The sequence below is a fragment of the Marmota flaviventris genome, chromosome 19 (assembly GCF_047511675.1).
Source record: "Marmota flaviventris isolate mMarFla1 chromosome 19, mMarFla1.hap1, whole genome shotgun sequence".
Taxonomy (NCBI): Eukaryota; Metazoa; Chordata; class Mammalia; order Rodentia; family Sciuridae; genus Marmota; species Marmota flaviventris.
In genome coordinates this window covers 7,397,465-7,415,076 of record NC_092516.1, presented here as the reverse complement: position 1 = coordinate 7,415,076, position 17,612 = coordinate 7,397,465, and the positions used below count along the sequence as shown (strand labels likewise).

The following is a 17,612-nucleotide window of genomic DNA, read 5'->3' as shown; positions in this document are numbered from 1 at the left end:
TGTGGGGTAGAGGAGTGAGGCCCATTCTAGGGGACTAAGAGGCCAAGGCTGCTGCTGAGTTCCTGCTCCTACTTGGGGCCTCCATACCTCTAGGACCTCTCTCAATTCCTGTGGCACATTCTGGGCCCATGCCCCCCCCACACACACACACCTGGCAAGGACCAGATTCCCTTACCCTCCTATTAGGACATCTGGGCTTGCGATATTCCACGGATTCCCCTTTGCCTTGCACAGGTCCCTCCACCTCCAGCAGGTACACACAGGTCAAGCCTTGGGCTCTGGGCTCAGGTGGCTCTGTGTGGTGGGGACCTTGCAGAGGCTCCCAGGGAACACCTGTTTCAGGAGCAGGCGGAGTCTGGGTAGAGAGGCCTGCAGCCCACGTGTGAAGGAATGTGCAGGCCACAAGGACACCTCCCCAGTGGCTTCCCAGCAGCTGACTACAGCTGGCATTTACCACTTCCTACCTCCTGGGTTCACGTTTGCTACTCTCCCTGCCCCCACTAAGTACAAAGCATGGCCTCCCAGGAAACCCTGCTTCAGACACGCATATGTATGCATACACACGTTCTTTGGCTTGCTCTTATACCTTAGGGACAGAAGTCAGCCAGACCCCAACTGCAAATACCTCCCCTCTTTATTTCATAGGCTGCACCCCACACCCCCGAGCAAGATAACAAGGCACTTCACAGATAGAAGCCAAAGCAACACAGCCCACAGCCCTCAGAGGCCCTGGGCAGTGGGGCACAGGGCCTGGTTGAGACAGGCCTGGCAGCGAGGGTGGACAGGCAGACAGGTCTGCTGGCCAAAACCCACCAAGAGCCCATTGATCTCGCTCCACAGCTCCCTGTGGGGATAGAAGCTGGGTTAGCAAAGAGGGAGAGAGACAAGGCCCTGCCTACAGGGACCCCACCCTGCCTTACCTGGGCAGCCACTCTTCCAGGGCGGCTCGGGTTGCCTCTGGGGACTTGGTCGGCCTCTGGGTCCATCTCAGTCGGTTGGCGATTCTGTGCACATGTGTATCCACTGCTACTTGGAAATGGGTGGGGTAAACAGGGTCACACTCTGCCAGATGGACGGCGCCCCTTGTCCCTCCCCATATCCTTGAAGGCATCTTTTGGCTGAGCCCCCAGGCCTCCAAGCAGTGTGTGGGGGGGACTACAGAACCCTGGCTTCAGGTATGAGAGCAGCTGCTGCATCTTGGCTGCCAAGCTGGACCTGGAGTTCTCTGGAAGAGTGTGGGCAATTCCTTCAGGCATCCTTTCCATCACTGGGAGTGCCTAGGTGTTCTCTGCTTTGGGCTGACCCATTCCCACCAATTCTGGTACAGCTGGGAAGGTGGAACGGTATCTGCTTTGGGCTATGTATCACCCCAAAATGCTAACAGCTAGCTGGGGGTCAGACTCTGCATCAAAAGATCTACCAGTCTCAGCTCAGTAAATCTTTACAAGGCAAAGCTGAGGCTGGGCAGAGTTCTTACTCTGAAGTGCTCTCTAAGGTTGTAGCTCAGTGGTAGAGGCATGCTTAACATGCAGGAGACCCTAGCACACTAAATAAAACAAAGAAACAAACACAAACTGTGTGTACTCTTAGCCTGCAGCCTCACCAGGACCAAGGGCTGACCCAGGAAAGGCCCTGCCTTTCCGCCTCTGCTTTATCTCCCTGTACAGGCACTGGCTGCAGGCACCAGGTGGCGTGGCAGTGGCTTGGCTTGGTAGGCTGGCCTGAGGTCACTGCTGTAGAGCCAGCACCTGCCACTACATCCGTCAATGACAGAACAGGGAAGGCAGCCCGGTCTACTGCAGCTGCAGTCCACCTGGGCTTCAGCCCCTGCTCCTGTCAGCTGGCCACTGCAGGGGCTCAGCCCAGCTCCAGGTCTCCACCCAGCTACCCTGGCAGCAGTAGCCATGGCCCTGCTTCTCCAGGGCTTTGCCAGTGAAAGGCAATCCCTGCACCTGCTCCCTTGCCTTACTGCTAACTGCCTGGGGGGCAGGCAGAGCAAAAAGGCTAAGGGCTCCCGTCCTGGGGTTTCCTCCTCTGTAAGAGAGGTGACCATGCTCCTTAGGACATGGCATGCAAGTCTTTGGTGTATCTATGTGATTAAGGAGGGCTACTGCTTTACCAGCTTTGAGTCAAAGCTCAGAGAGGCCAAGTACTTGACCTGAGATTGCTCAGGTGGGAGAGGCACAACTGGAACCTGCTCCTGGACCCCATGGCTCTGGCTTTTCATTTTAAAATTATTTTATTTTTTACAGTGCTGGGAATTGAACCCAGGGGTGCATTATCACTGAGCTACATCCCCAGCTCTTTTGATAGGATCTTGCTAAGATGCCCAGGCTGGCCTTGAAGTTGTGATCCTCTCCCCTCAGCCTCCTGAGGGTTACAGGTTTACATCACACTGCACCTGGCTCCCAGCCTTTAAAAATTCTGAGACAGGAGGGGCTGGGGATATAGCTCAGCTGGTAGAGTGCTTGCCTCGTATACAGAATGCCCTAAATTCAATCTCTAGCACCGCACACACCAAAAATATATATTGAAGGCTGGGGATATAGCTCAGTTGGTAGAGTGCTTGCCTTACATGTACAAGGCGCTAGGTTCAATCTCCAGCACTACAAAAAAAAAAAGAAAAAGAAAAGTTTTGGGTTGGGGTTGTGGCTCAGTGGTAGAGTGCTTGCCTAGCATGCACAAGGCACTGGGTTCAATCCTCAGCACCACATAAATGTAAAATAAAGATATTGTATCCACCTAAAGCTTAAGAATAAATATTAGAAAAAAAATTGAGACAGGGTCTCACTAACTTGTTCAGGTTGGCCTCGAATTTGAATTTGCAATCCTATTACTTCAGTCTCTCAAGTAGCCATGATCACAGGTATGTACCACTAAGCCTGGCTGGCTCTGGCTTTTTAACTGCCTCCCCTAAAAGGCAGGTCAGGTCTTCCTGCAGGGAGGGTGGCATTCTGACACTCCTGTTGTCTGCTGTTCCAAAGCAGTCCCTGTCTGGGCCATGGGCAGAGGCCCTTCCCCCATCTAAGTGCCCAACTACAATGCACTACTCCTAGGACATGGGCAGCTGAGGACAGTGCCCAGATAAGCTCAAGTATCTGGTGAGAGGTGGCAGTGGCACTGGGAGTTGAGGTAGGGGTGGGGACAGCCGCACTCCTGCCCAGGCCTGGTTCTTGCAGGGGTTGCTGATCTCCAGCCTCACCAGGTGGTAATCAGCTCCCAACCAAAGCTCTGGGCCCCTAGCTACCCTCTTACTCTCCAGGGAGTGCTGGGAGACATTGTCAGCTCAGATACCTGCCAGAGGATATTCCTCTGGGCTGGATAGGAATTCCAGAGAAGCCTGGGGTCAGGGGTATACAGAAAGGGTGGGTCAAACCCTGGTTTCTGGGCAGGTTGGCCCCGTTATTATGCAGCTGCAGGAGTCCCAACTCCCTGGGCAAAGCTTCAAGAAGAAAGCAGCCCATGCTGGGCACAGTGGCATATGCCTATAATCCCAGCAGCTCAGGAGGTTGAGGCAGGAGGATCACAAATTCAAAGACCCCATCAGCAATCCCTGATATCAAAAAAAGGAGAAGAAAAAGAAGAAAGCAGCTCTGGGGTGGTGGTTAGGGTCCATCTTGGCTCCCCAGGGAGTTCTGTCTTCACCTAGCTACACAGAGGACCCTTCAGTGCCAGGAGGCAACACCCAGGAAGCCCCCCAGTCCATCTCCAATCCCAGGAGACAGCCAGCCATTCTTCCTGAGCCCCACTGCCTCCTCAAACTCCCTACTTGGCCATCTCACTCCTGAGCTTCCCTGTCCTGGCCTCTCTCACCTCATAGCTTTGGAGACACAGTTCCTTCTGTCTGGAATGTGCTTCCTTCTCTTGGCCTGGCTTATCCTGCCTTACCCAAAGCTCTCAGCTGCCATCTTCCCAGGACATCTTCTTAGATGCTCCCAGCCCAGGTCAGCTTCCACAGCAAATGCCATGCCCCAGGAGTGCTGCCACCACAGGTGAGGCTTTCCTTGCCCACTGTCCCTAGTGTGTACCATGGGCCTGTGGCTATCTCCAAGGGCCCCTTACAGAGTCCAGCACACAGTAGGTGCTCAGTAAATGTGAGTTCCTACCATGAATACCCACTGCTGGGTGGTGCTGGGTGGCTTAGCACAGCAAACACCTTTCTGACCCTTTGGGTTTAGTCCTGGATGAGAAGGCTAGAGCTCACATGGATTGATGTGGGGAGCCCAATAGCAGCCAGCCAACCTAGAGCTGGCCCCTCCCTCTTTGTGGCCACGCCACTCACCTATGCCTGATATGGTGCCCCAGGCCACAGCCATAGCCAAGTGTGCCATCTTGGGCCCAACACCTGGCAGTGCTACCAGCTCTGCCACAGAGGCTGGGATGTCCCCATCATAGTGCTGCTGCAGGATGGCGCTGGTCTGCTTGATGAATTTTACCTTGCTCTGAAAGATGGCAGGGAAGGATCAGCCCTGGGGGTATGTGCAGCCTGAATTGGGAGGACAAGACCCTGGGGAGACCCGCAAGTGCCCAGAGCTGCCTGTCACCTGCCCAGGACCCATGTAGAGGCACCTGCTCCCCACCTCCAGGTGGGAAGGAGCCAAGGGCAGTAGCAGGTAGCCCCAAGGCAATCCTAGCCCCTACCTCCCACCACAGGCCAATGATATATGTGTGTGGTCCAGCTTGTGTCCCTCTGCCTTGGCACTCCCTTTAGAGGCCTGGCCAGGCTGAGCAGGCCAGTTATTTCCAGGAGCTGGGCTTGGTAGCACCTGGGTCGTTAGGAAGGAGAGCTAGTGCCTGGGGCTCCCCCACCAGCTGTCAGGCCAGCTGGGTGGTTCCCATCCTGAGTAGAGAGGGCTATTTAAAACCTGTCTGACAGACTGCAGCCCACGCCAGTGCCAAAGGGAAGCAGCTCCACCCACCCACCACCCAGTGTTCTGTGGGGTGGGGGAGGGTCTCTTTGGAGATCTGGAGAGGGGGGTGATTCACTCAGGGAGACTTAGAGTAAACAAAAGAGAAGGCGAGGAAGGGCAGGGTAGGCAGCTGGGTGGGGAGGTAGAGGAAGGAAGTGGGGGCAAACAGGAAAGGCCAAGGAGCCCCAGGGACAAGTCACCAGCCCCATGGTCCAGCCCCCCCCACCCAGCAAGTCTGTGGCTTAAGGGGCTCTTGTGGCCAGTGTCACCAGGCCCCTTTTGCCCTAGTCTGGGCTCACCCTCCAGAAGCCCACAGGGTAGATGAGCTCGCCCAGTGTGCTATCATCTGTCTGCAGTATGCTGTCCACTGTGAGGCCCCGGGCCCGCAGCCGCTGCATGGCACCTGCAGTCACCTGGTCTTTGGTTTGGCTGGAGAGCATTAGCGACAACAGCACCTGGTACCTCCGCACCTGCTTGTGAAATGACAGGGACAGGGGTAGTGGAAGGTCATGGGAACACCCTAGAGGCCAGGCCCTACCAAGTCCTCTACCCACCTTTACTTGTTACAGGGTATATGTGATACCTATCTTGTTACCTATAGCACGGGGAGAATAACTATCTGCCTGGTAGGGCCAGTGTGAAGATCAAATAAATTATCAAATTATCAAGGTAGTTAGAATTATATCAGGTGGATGGTCATTACTCAAGAATGACCAACTATGATCATTATTTTTTTTTTATATTTATTTTTCAGTTTTCGGTGGACACAACATCTTTATTTTATTTTATGTGGTGCTGAGGATCGAACCCAGTGCCCCGCGTATGCCAGGTGAGCATGCTACCACTTGAGCCACATCCCCAGCCCTATGATCATTATTGTTATTGCTTTGTTGAGAGCAACACTATCCATCTTATAATTAAGCAAACAAGATCAGAGATTCAAGTACCAAAGTCCCTAGGCAGCAGAGTAGGGATAGGAACTCCAGCTGGGCTAAGGCCCCAGGCACCAGGCCAGTGAAATACAGGGAACTTTCCCTCTCTCACATCACCATGCACCCCTGTGAATCAGCACTGTGCCCAGCAGAAAGCAGAGCACAAGGCCCCAAGCCATAGGTATCTCTGACTAGCTGAGTGGCCACAATGAAGCAGGTGATGCTGCCCTATGCTCTGGGTTACCAGCTAGTACATTACCCAGGGAGCTTCCTGCAAGGGAGGGTAACAGCCAAGAGCTGCCAGATCTCAGGCTGTCCCCTGCCAGAGGTGTGAGAGGAAACAAGCATCTTCTTTGCTTAGAAGAGAGGGGAGTCACTGAGTAGATGAGTCCCCTGCCTACCTTTGGAGGAGCGCTGGGGTCATAGCAATGCTCAGCCCCTAGCTGGTCCACAGGTGCATCCTTCTTGCTTCTCATGGTGCGGATGTTGGCTAGCTGCTGCTGCCATCCCTGGGGTTCCCAGGCAGAAACTTTGAGGGGCTCAGCTCCCTCATCTTTCTCACCATCCAAGGCCTCATAAGCCACATGCAGCCTCTGTGTCTTCTGCTGACACTTCCCAGGCCTGTGTTTTTTTCTTCCTTCTGCAAAAAGTGTCACAGTTCCTTGTGCAGAGGCCACAGGTGAGGATACCTTAAGGGAGCTGCCTATCTGCTGACTCCCTCCTCCTCTAAGACAGTGAGGGTGCTCTGCCCTCTGCAGGCAGGGCACCACAGCCTAACAGTGCACACACATTAGCACAACAGGAACAGCCTTTACCCTGATAACCACAGCATGTCTTTTTTCTTTTGGTGGCACAGGGGATGGAACCCAGGGTCTCATGCATTACAGGCAAGCTCTCTACCACTGAGCCGCATCCCTAGACTCCAACAATGTCTTCTAAGCTACATCCAAGAGAGCTTTCTAACGCCCAAATTGGAATGGTGTCACTCCCTTTTGGAACTCCTTTGCACTCGTGCTGAACTCAAAAGCTCCACCAACCTGGCAGGCATCTTAACCTTCCTGCTCCCACAGCACAAGTTCCCCCTGCATGCCTCTGCCCCAAAGGGTCTCCTTGCCTGGACTACCCCTGTTGCCTGTGTCCTACTCTGGCCAATTCTGCAGAAGTCCCAGCGGGAGAAACCCAGGGGTCTATTAGTCTCGCTGAGTCCCCTGCTTGGCACATAGTAGGTCCTTAATGGCTACAGGACAAATGCCACACTCTTTCCTGTTTCCTCTGAGTCACCGTCCAGCTGGGGGACAACACTTCTGGCTAGGTGTATTCTTGGCACCTAGCCTGATTGAGAGGAAGCACGTCGGAGCACCGGTCCGCTATGCTCTACATTCATCCACATACACGTGGAGCGTCCTTGGGAGGCAGGGCGGTGGGATGGGAACTTTCTCGTTCGGGACCAGGTTGGGAGGGGGGCGGATTCGCCCAGAACCCAGTCCTGTGGACCCCCAACCTCTGGGCAAGGGCTAAGATAGACTCGCAGGGCCACACGTGGGGTTTGCAGGCTTGGCGATGTTATGGGTGAGGGTCCCGCAGCGCGGCCCGAGATCCTAGCCTGCAGCCCTGGTCCCCTTGCCCCCTTCTCCTCCCGCGGCGCTACCTGCAGCCACTTCTCGTCTCGGGATTGACGCGGGCTCCTCCCCACCCCCGCGTGGCCTGGTTCGTGGAGAGCGACTCCGGCTGCGCGTCAGCATCCTCAACCCCGCGCTCATGCCGGACCCTGCGGACTACCCTTCCAGGGGGCTCCGCGACCCAGTCACGTGCTCGGCGCGCGCCCGGAACTACGGTTCCCGGCAAGCCCTGCGCAGGCCCGTGGAGTGTCCCCACCCCCGGAAGTGCGGATCGCGCTTCCGGCGGCGGCTCGGGGAGCCGGGGGTGTGCACCCTTACCGCCGCGGGCGGCCCTGCGCGTGAGGGGCGCGCGGGGTAAGTGGCTCGGGGCGCCCTGATTCCTTCTCGGCCCGCGGTGTGGCCGGGCCGCGGCGGCCGCGGGCCCCGCAGCGCCCGGGCCTTGCCCGCGCCCGCCGCAGCCTGGCACCGGGGCTCCAAGCACACCTTGGCGTTAAGTTATGGCGGTGCGAGCGGATCTCCTTCTGGACGTCCCCGCAACCGCTCTTCCTCCACTCCGGGCGGAGAGCCGTGGCAAACGTCCGGACTCCTGGATGCCGCGGCACTGCCCTCGCCCCCTGCACCCGGGCAACTCGCTAGACCAAGCCGGTCTCTTCCGGGCATATTTGTGGCCGGGTCAGCTGGGCTGTGGTTGAGTTGACCTCAGGGGCTATAAAGAGGAAGGTTATTCCCACCAGAGACCTAGGGTCTGAGCGTCCGAAGGTCTGCAGCAGGGCAGGTGGGCGGAGCTGTCAGTCAGATGTCTCCAGCTTTTGTTTCTTCTGCACAGACGAGTCATCTCGTGCGCCCTTGCCCACCATGGCCAAGCCAGCAAGCAAAGATTCAGGCTTGAAGGAAAAGTTCAAGATTCTGCTGGGACTGGGAACACCAAGGCCAAGCCCTAGATCCGCAGAAGGCAAACAGACGGAGTTTATTATCACAGCGGAAATCCTGAGAGTGAGTGAGCTGCCTCAGCCCAGTAGGAAGGCTGGGTGGCCCTTCTCCATGTTCTGAAGATGGGTTGCTGGTGACCTTCTGCACGGGGCCACTCTGGAGTCATGTATATGTCCTTCTTCAGGACACAGTGTCAGGATCTCGGTGACCTGCTTTTTATTGCTTGTGTTAGAGATGCAAGAAAACCCAGTGTAATTGATGTGGCCTGACTTCCACTTCACATTCACAGGTAGTTAGGGATATGGCTAGGGATTAAGTGCTAATTTGTGAGTTCCTGGGAGAAGTAGGTCGTTATTTTATTTTTTGGGGTGTGTGTGTGTATGTGCGTGTGTGTCTTGGGGGTTGAATCCTAGCACATGCTAAGTATACCTTCTACTGTTGAACTACACCCCATCCTCATCCTTATTAAGATATGTTTGAGTCCCCCAAACACATGCCTGGTACCATATTTGCCCATAAGTAAATGAATTTTTGTACTTGTAAAATTTCTTACTCAGAAACACCTAAAATGTTCATTAACTGGTAAAGCATATAAATAAAATATTGTACATTCATATAGTGAGGTGTAATTCAGCAGTAGAAATAATGGAACACTGACTGACATGCTACAACATAAATGAACTTTGAAAACATGCTAAATGAAAGAAGCTAGTCACAAGAGGTTCCCATGATGTGTGAGTCCCCTTACATAAAATGTCCAGAAGGTAAGTAAGTAGTGACAGCAGTTTGGTGGTTACCAGGGCTGAGGGGAGGAAGGAATTGGTATGTACTTTTCTTCTGGGATGATGGAAATGTTCTGTAATTAGTGGAGATGCTTATAAGCATTGAGAATGTACTGAGGCTAGAGTTGCACAGTTTAAAATTGTTACAGTGGTGTGTCTCCATAAAAACTTTGCTCTTATGAAAAACAAAGTTGCCCATTTAAAAAAAAAATGTTTTTAGTTGTAGGTGGATACAATATTTTTTTAGATTTATTTAAAAATATTTTTAATTGTAGATAGACACAATACCTTTATTTTATTTATTTTTATGTGGTGCTGAGAATGGAACCCAGAACCTCACACATGCTAGGCAAGTGTGCTACCGCTGAGCCACATCCCCAACCCTATTTATTTATTTTTTATGTGGTGCTGAGAATGGAACCCAGTGCCTCATACTTGCAAGGCAAGCGCTCTACCACTGAGCTACAGCCCCAGCCCCAATGTTGCCCCGTTGTTTGTCCACTAAGGTAGAGTAGTAAGCAAATCCTGATTTCGTAAAGATCTGCAACAGATCTTCAGGCCGGAAAGTGCAGTTCATAGGATAGTTTTGTGATTGACAGTTAAGGAGGCCCGTTGTCTGAGTGCTGGCCCCTTTTCTTTCTTTCTTCTCTCAAGGAACTGAGTGTTGAATGTGGTCTCAACAATCGCATCAGAGTGATAGGGCAGATCTGTGAAGTTGCAAAAACTAAGAAGTTTGAAGAGGTAAGTTTGTTTCAGTTGTGGGACTGAAGAGATGCGTGTTGACCATTTTGAAGCCTTGAATTTTCTTTTACTAGGAGCATGGTTGATAGCTAGCTTTGTGATGGTAGGATTTTCACTACTTTAGGGAAACTTAACTTGCAGTTGAGTGATAGATCTGAGCTTTTGGAAATGTCCTGAGTATAACCCTGAGAGACTCATCATGATGGGAGGCAAAGGGAATAGGCTTTTCCTTTTTTAATGTAAATATGTGCCTGCTCATTCTCTTGGGTAACACTCAGAAGAGGGGAAGGTGAAGGAATGGAAGGAATGCTGGGAGAGCTGTGGGTTCACAGAGGACATGTTAAGGCACCCTGGCTTGGAACCTGCTTGGGAGAGGTGACTGGTTGGTGGCAACAGGCAGCTGCACAGAACTAACATAGCCAGCTTTATTTTGGACAGACATTTCCAGGCTCTTCTGTTGCCGTGGACAGAGTGGGTGGTTGTCATTCTGGGCATCAGGGTAGTTGTAGAGCACCCTAGCGCTCCTTGGCCTTGCCCATTGTTTGTGTGTGAGACTTGGGGACTCATTTGTAGAGGGAAGTGACAGCTACATCTTCAGCAGCTTATCTGAGACATGTAAGCTGCACATCACCAAGTATCAATGTAAAAAGCAGGCATCCTTGTTCAGAAAGTTGCCCCTGGGGGTATGGAACATCATGTGTATAAGCCTAAGAGGCTGGGATGATCCACAGGCTCAGTGTCTGTGTTGCAGCTCAGGTTACATTGTTAGGAGTATTGTGAATGTGACATATGCAGTGAGGGTCTCTATATCCTGAGTTGGTTGAGATATTGGTCACAAAGCATCTAAGAAAGGGTTGAGATGTGGCCTAGTGGCAGAGCACTTTCCTAGCATGTACAAGGCCCTGGGTTCAATCCCTTGTACTGTGAAGAAACAAAAAAAAATCTTAAGAGATGTTTTAGCCCCCCACTTAAAGGGAGAAAGCCCAAGAAAGTGAGTGAGTGGTCTGAAAACTCTGGTGAAGGGAGTAGAAACATGGTTCACATGGGAAGGAAAGGTAACATTTGAGCTAGCTTGAGCTTGCAGGCAGAGGCTGAATCTGGGCAACTCTAGGGACAGGAGTGAATTCCCCATGGTGGTGGGAGTCAGTGAGGAGCAGACTTCAGGAAGCCGCATGGAGTTCTTCCTTAGCAGCTCCAGTGGGTAGCAGGGCAGGGGAAGGGTATGTTGCTGAGTGGACTACCGGTGGTGGGTTCATGTGGAAGAAAGCCATGGGGCAGAGTTTCTGGGTCAGGCACAGGCCTAGGGCACACCTTGTTCTTCTGGATTTGAAACTTCTGGTGATAGCCCTCCAGACTGAGCAATTCTACAAGAGTCTCCCTGTGGGTCTTGGGGAAGTCAGGACTTTTCCTAGCCTGCTTGCTGCCCTCCTTTCATCAGCCTGCAACCTGGGGCCTCTTAGAGGGACCTGCTTGAGTGTGAAGTGTCTCTGAGGCCTGGGGTACTCATAGGCTGCAGGAGATACATAGGATGTGGGCTGTTGAGGAGCTGGTTCTGAATCAGGAGGCTGTTCTGCTTTGTCCTTTGCATGGTGCTGTTCTTGCATTGAGGGCTAGGTTCTTGAAGATCACACCATTACCACTGTCCCCTCTTTGCTGGTGGCAGCATGCAGTGGAAGCACTCTGGAAGACTGTCGCGGACCTGCTGCAGCCAGAGCGGCCACCAGAGGCTCGACACGCGGTGCTGGCTCTGCTGAAGGCCATTGTGCAGGGGCAGGTAAAGGGCAGTGCTGGACTGACTTGTATGGGGGATTTCATCAGGCTGCCTGATGTTCGGGCTCCTGTCTTTGGCAGGGACACGAGGTATGGGGTCTGGAGATTAGCAGGGGTTCTGGGGCTAGACTGTACATGTGGGCATCCCAGTGTCACCACTGATGTCTGTGAACCTCGCCAATTGCAGGAGCCACCTAAGCCTCCACTTGACATGTTGAGTGGAGATGGTGGCTATACCTTCCTTTGGATGTTCTGGGGATGAAACAGAGCAGTTCAGCTGGACACAGTTATGTATACATAGGAAGCTGAGACAGGAAGATTGTAAATTGGAGGCCAGCCTCAGAAACTTGTTAAGAGCCTATCTCAAAAAAAGGGGGCTGGGAATGTAGTTCAGTGGTTAAAAAAATCCCTGGGTTCAAGATCTCTCCATTAAAAAAAAAAAAAGCAGTTTATGTAGACTGTTAGGAGCAATAATTGGCACAGCCAGTGTTATTTTGCTTCTGCCCCCCAGTCCCCTGGCAAGGGCCATTCTCCCTGCTCATGGTGCTTAGCTGTGCGGTTCTTGGCTGGCCCTTGGGCATCCAGTTATCTTGCTATCTAGTGATTGCTCTCTTCCTTCGTGACTTGACTGCTCAAAGAGGCACCTCTACTCTGGCTGCACATCCTCTGAGACTGTAGTGCCTTTGTCCTTACAGTGTGAACGCACACATATCTATCCCGGACCATGAGCTGGGTGAGGGCAGGAGCTGTGTTGTCCTTGCTGTGTGTTTGCAGTATCCAGAGCCTGATGCAGTAGGGAGGCGCCACACACTAGTCAGCTGCCTACCAGTGCATCTGGTTTGCTGCCTGGAGCCCACTGATGTTGCTAGCCCATCTCTTGAGGTGTTCCTGGGGGAAGGAGCACAGATCAGGCCCACAATATTGGTGTCTGCTGTATTTCTTGGCTTCTTGGTAGCTGTGTGGGAGGCCCTGGCAGAGCTCTGCTGACCTCATGGTTTTGTCTTTAGGGTGACCGTTTGGGGGTCCTCAGAGCCCTCTTCTTTAAGGTCATCAAGGATTATCCCTCCAATGAAGACCTCCATGAAAGGCTGGAAGTTTTCAAGGCCCTCACAGACAATGGGAAACACATCACCTACTTGGAAGAAGAACTGGGTGGGTGCCACACTGGGTGTAAGGGTTCTCTGGCCTTGTGATTAAATCTAACCTGGGATGAGGAGGGATCTGGGCCAGGAGGCATGCTGTAGTTCTATGGGATGGTTCCAGGGGGCTCACCTGGGTCTGGAGTCTCCAGGGGAACTTTTTGGACATGTAGACTCCTGGGCTGCACTCCAGACCTGCTGACTTGAAGCCTTTGGGAAGTGGGGGCTCAGAAGGTTTCTTCGAAGCTGGCAGGTGGTAGGCCATGTCTGTAATTAGGAGAGAGTGCTGCCATCCTGGTCTCACCCAGAGCACCAAGGTCCTGTTTCTTGCTCATTCTCAAGCCTGGCTTGGGTTTTCACCACCACTGGTTTACCTCCCACTCTCCTTGCCCTCTTCCTCCTGTCACCCTGTCAGTAGAGGTTTTGGTCAGACTTTATGTCCCCATTGTGGGGAGAAGAGAACAGAGTGGGAAATTTGTTGTTCTGATGCCCAGAAATGGGCCTCAATGGCTGGTCTGCCTCCAGAACAGGTGCTGACATGTTTCCAGGAAAAATGGCTGGTGTGTGCATGTGTCTCCTTCCAGAGACACTTGGTGGGACTGGGGGATGCCCAGGTACTCGCCTCCTGAACATGTGCCCTGTGATGTTTATGCCCCCTAAAGTGAGGTTGGGCACTGAGTGTTAAATACATTATCCTGCTGCTGCCTAGCTCCAAGACAGCCTGGGAGCTGGTGAATCTGTCCATGCACAGCTGGCTTGCTGAGGACCAACAGAGCCTTCTTAGGCTTTGTAAGGAGGTCTGCCTGTCACTGCAAGGGGACTGATGGTGTGCTGCCCAGCAGTAATGGGATTCAAACTCATTTTCCTGAGAGGGAAATGAGGAGGAACTATGTCCTTGGCTTCTCCACAAACTACTCTCTTCCTCTTCTCTCCTAGCGGAGTTTGTCCTGCAGTGGATGGATGTTGGCTTGACCTCAGAATTCCTTCTGGTGCTTGTGAACTTGGTCAAATTTAACAGCTGTTACCTCGATGAGTATATTGCATCAATGGTTCAGTAAGCAAAGAGTTTAAATGAGGTCTGGGGTGAAGCCCAGTGGTAGGGCATTTGTGTAGTATGCACAGGGCTCTGGGTTTGGTCACTAGCTCCAAGTAAAAATGAAAAGAGAAGAGCTTAGTGTCATTCTGCACTTGGTCCCACTCCTTTGGCTCCAGTCTGGCTCTGCAGGGTGAGTCAAGGGGAGGAAGCCACTGAACAAATGGAGAAGCAGGATGTCAACCTGTCTTCTCACACTGTTCCTGTGCTTTGGTTATTCTCCTTTTGATGTTAGTTTTTCAGAACATCTTTGGTGTCCACAAGGACATGGCTTTGTCTCATTCGTATGAATACTCAGCACAGGGCATGGGGCTGGCACAGAGCAGGCATTCTAAGGGAGTATGAGCTGCTTACAAACCCAGTATCTCAGAGTGGCCAAAAAAATGAAAGCAGGCATTTGGCCTTCTGGAAATGCACTCTGAACTGACTTTGGCACTTCTTCCACAGCATGATCTGTCTGCTCTGCATCCGGACTGTGTCCTCTGTGGACATAGAGGTCAGTGACTCCCTTCCCCAGGGAACTGTTCATTGTACCCTCCTTTTTGGGGGGCTAAGACTCTGGGGTCAAACCCTATGTGTCACTCTGTCTGTGTGGCTCCAGGTGGCTTGATCACTTTGAGCTGCAGTCAGGACAGTGGATGACATCTATCATAGAGTCGTAGCTCAGGTCAGGGCAGGTGGTGTCGATGGCCCACAGTAACAGGAGTGCCTCCTGGATGCACACTTGCTTGCAGTATGGCTCTGAGGAGGCTTTTAGGGCAGTGGGGCAGAGAATGGGCATTGGGGGGCACTGGTGTGACCCCTTTTCCCTCCTGTAGGTCTCCCTGCAGGTGCTGGATGCTGTGGTCTGCTATAACTGCCTGCCGGCTGAAAGCCTCCCCCTGTTCATCGTCACTCTTTGTCGTACTATCAACGTCAAGGAGCTCTGTGAGCCTTGTTGGAAGGTGGGGTTCTGAGACCATGGTCCTGGAAGATCCTTCTCAGACAAGGTCCCATTCCCAGTACATGTCATGACAAGGCAGACCATTTTGTTTGCAGTGAATGACACCTATTTTCAGGGTGATACAGTGGTGGCCCATTAAGAGCAGTTCAGTGGCATTTTCCAGGCAGTTGAGCTGAAGCCAGGCTTTAGGTGGTATTTCAATGGGGCTCCTACCTCTGTTTATGAGAGTAAGCTGCCTACAGAGCCCTGGCTGCTCAGGGCAAGCAGAGGGCTGGGGGCTCCCCTGTCAGGGCTGGGACACATACCTGCGAATCCCTCTGATGTATGTTTTTCCCTAGCTGATGCGTAACCTCCTGGGCACCCACCTGGGCCATAGTGCCATCTACAACATGTGCCGCATCATGGAAGACAGGCAAGTGTGGACAGGCCTGGGGAAAGGGTGTGCTGACACTTGTGGCATAGACAAAGTTGGGGCTTTTCTGGTTCTTTTGGGTGGCTGTTCCAGGAGCTTTCACTCAAGCCAGGCACATGGTGTGTGTTCTCACATTCTCTCCTGTTGGACAAACCAGAAAGTTTGTCATTGAACTCAAAAGCCTCTGCTTCTACCTACCTTCTCCATTGTGACTCGCTCCCTTACCCTGTTACAAGGCTACACTTGGTGTGTTAACCTGACATCTCCCTCGTCCCTACAGCCAAACATCACAGTCCTGCTGCTTCTGCTCCCTTGAAGTAGTTCATGTTGAGTGCTGCCCACTGGGCTCCCACTCCCACCAGAGCTCCCTCCTCATCTGCTCCCTTATGTCCATCTTGCTCTCTGAAGTACATTCTTCACATGGAGCTGAGAGACCTTTTTCTTTTTTTTTCCTATGGAAAACAAGGTTTAAGTGTTTGGAAATAATAATGATTCAGCAAGCAGTTCTATCAGGAAATGTGGATTTGCTTTTCTTCTCAGTGATGTTATAGCTGTCATTAGCCAGAGCTCAAGGAGGAAGACAGAATTTCTTGTGTCTTGTGCCCTAACATGGATCCACTTGGGTACTTGGAACTGCAGGACAGAAAATGTTCATGCATTTGGGTTTCCCTGGTTTTGGAATTTATGCACCATCTGTCAAAAAGCACTATAATGGGCGGGGGTTGTAGCTCAGCCATAGAGCGCTTGCCTAGCACGTGTGAGGCCCTGGGTTTGATCCTCAGCACCACATAAAAATAAATAAATAAAATGAAGGTATTGTGTCCAACTACAACTAAATAATAAATATTTAAAAAAAAAAAAAAAAGCACTATAACAATTCTCTTCAAGTTGGGGTTGCCAGGCAGGGGGTTGGTTCTGGGGCCTGAGAGACCTTTTTCTAATAGATTTCACTGTCATCTTTTGCCTGAGACTGCAGTGCTCCCAGGATAGCTCTTCTCCCTGTGGAGCAAGGTCCTGGTTAGCCCGGGCCTCCCCTTGTCTCCTCCCGCCTTTGCCGGTGCAGCTGAGTAGCTTTTGCTCTATAGTACTTTGCTTTGCATGTGTGTGATTCTTTGGTCTCTGTCTCCCACTAGACTGTGGGTGTCATGAGCTTCTCTCACCCTGTGTCCCTGTACATGACATGACCGATGGCCCATGGCGTGATCAGCAGTACTTGGCTGTTGAAGGAGTCATGAAAGAGTTATAGTTGCTGCTGGCCTGTGTTCCCTGCCCATTTTCTGGCCCTTCCCCAGCTGAAGGGCAAGGATGGCTGGGGGCCTTGCCAGAGCCCAGGTCCCCCCAGGCCTCCCACCAGGCAGGGACCCTGCTCACATCTGTGTTTCTGGGGAATGCTTTCAGAGCCTATATGGAAGATGCCCCACTGCTGCGAGGAGCTGTGTTCTTTGTAGGCATGGCTCTCTGGGGAGCCCACCGACTCTATTCTCTCAAGAATTCCCCAACATCTGTGTTGCCATCTTTTTATGAGGTAATGGGGTTTCTGTGCTACAGTGAGCTGGCAAGAGTGGGCACACTCCTGTCAGGCCTACCCACGTGTCTGGCTGGGGCTGGGGAGAGGGACACATCCAGTTACTTGCTTTTCAGCTGGGTATGAGATTTAGGGCAGTTCAAAGGTTTTGATCTCAAGCAAACATTCTCTCTGATGAATTTCATCTCCTGTAAATTAATACTGGAACTGATCAGTGTTGCCCCTAGGATAGCAATCCTCTTGCCAGTGACAGTTCTGTTTTGTCAAGGTGGTAACATTACCTTCTCTCTGGGTGATGCTGTCGACATAGTCATTCACAGCACTTCCTGTGTGTGTTAGCTTTTAATTCTCATGGCTCCCTGGTGAACTGGAGCAATTACATGATCCAAATATCATAGTGCAGTGTTACTCTGCATCATAGCCAGGTGCAGCCTGTGATCCCAGCCACTTGGGAAGCAGAGGTAGAAGTCTTGCAAGTTTGAAGCCAGCCTGGCAACTTAGCCAGAGCCTGTCTCAAATAAGCTGCATCTCCTCTGGTTACACAGAATCTCCTGATCTCATATCTGTAGGCTTTCTGCTTTGCCTGCTTCTGTTGGTGGCAGCGGTGCAGGGTATGTTCTTTCCTCATCATTTGCACTGGAACTGAGGTAGTAGCTCTCAGTTTCTGTCATGCTAGTACACCAGGACCCAGAATTCAAAGTTACTGTCCAAGTCAGGCTCTTTGGAGGCAGGGGCTTCAGGGCCCTGTTTGGGTCCCAACTGTATTGTAGCAGTGTTAGCAAAACAAATGTCCTTTTGGGATCCTCACTTGCTGCT

General features: G+C 52.1%; 2 protein-coding genes across 13 annotated transcripts in view; one reads left to right on the top strand and one right to left on the bottom strand.

The window, feature by feature from the left end:
* Positions 1-616: 616 nt before the first annotated feature.
* Nthl1 (nth like DNA glycosylase 1) lies at positions 617-8,306 on the bottom strand. Of its 3 annotated transcripts, none has more exons than XM_027940388.2 (6): positions 8,200-8,306; positions 6,244-6,482; positions 5,210-5,383; positions 4,283-4,442; positions 921-1,026; positions 617-844 (listed from the first exon to the last, which is right to left on the bottom strand). In XM_027940388.2, the coding sequence occupies exons 1-6, from the start codon at positions 8,294-8,296 to the stop codon at positions 721-723; spliced, it is 900 nt and encodes a 299-aa protein (XP_027796189.1). In that variant the 5' UTR covers positions 8,297-8,306; the 3' UTR covers positions 617-720. The 3 variants fall into 3 exon arrangements, with proteins under 3 accessions (XP_027796189.1, XP_027796187.1, XP_027796188.1); XM_027940386.2 differs by lacking the exon at positions 8,200-8,306 and adding an exon at positions 7,491-7,682; XM_027940387.2 differs by lacking the exon at positions 8,200-8,306 and adding an exon at positions 7,491-7,682 and having other exon boundaries at positions 5,210-5,380.
* Positions 7,720-17,612, top strand: part of Tsc2 (TSC complex subunit 2) — a 34,997-nt gene continuing 25,104 nt past the window's right edge. For 9 of the 10 annotated variants that reach the window (XM_027940382.3, XM_027940380.3, XM_027940381.3 and 6 more), the window contains exons 1-10: positions 7,720-7,815; positions 8,288-8,454; positions 9,828-9,914; positions 11,578-11,688; positions 12,692-12,836; positions 13,760-13,877; positions 14,364-14,412; positions 14,735-14,860; positions 15,198-15,271; positions 16,670-16,796. In XM_027940382.3, coding sequence (XP_027796183.2) covers positions 8,317-8,454; positions 9,828-9,914; positions 11,578-11,688; positions 12,692-12,836; positions 13,760-13,877; positions 14,364-14,412; positions 14,735-14,860; positions 15,198-15,271; positions 16,670-16,796 — 975 coding nt within the window. In that variant the 5' untranslated portion in view covers positions 7,720-7,815; positions 8,288-8,316. The remainder of the gene's footprint in view (positions 7,816-8,287; positions 8,455-9,827; positions 9,915-11,577; positions 11,689-12,691; positions 12,837-13,759; positions 13,878-14,363; positions 14,413-14,734; positions 14,861-15,197; positions 15,272-16,669; positions 16,797-17,612) is intronic. The other variant, XM_071605625.1, reaches the window with a different exon arrangement.

Excerpts from the sequence above, each read along its gene's own strand:
- Nthl1 (XM_027940386.2), bottom strand. The coding sequence starts at position 7,602 with ATGAGCGCGGGGTTGAGGATGCTGACGCGCAGCCGGAGTCGCTCTCCA. Across the intron at positions 4,443-5,209 it reads ACCCTGTGGGCTTCTGGAGG|AGCAAGGTAAAATTCATCAA; the intron begins GTGAGCCCAGAC and ends GCCATCTTTCAG. Across the intron at positions 845-920 it reads CTGGAAGAGTGGCTGCCCAG|GGAGCTGTGGAGCGAGATCA; the intron begins GTAAGGCAGGGT and ends CTATCCCCACAG.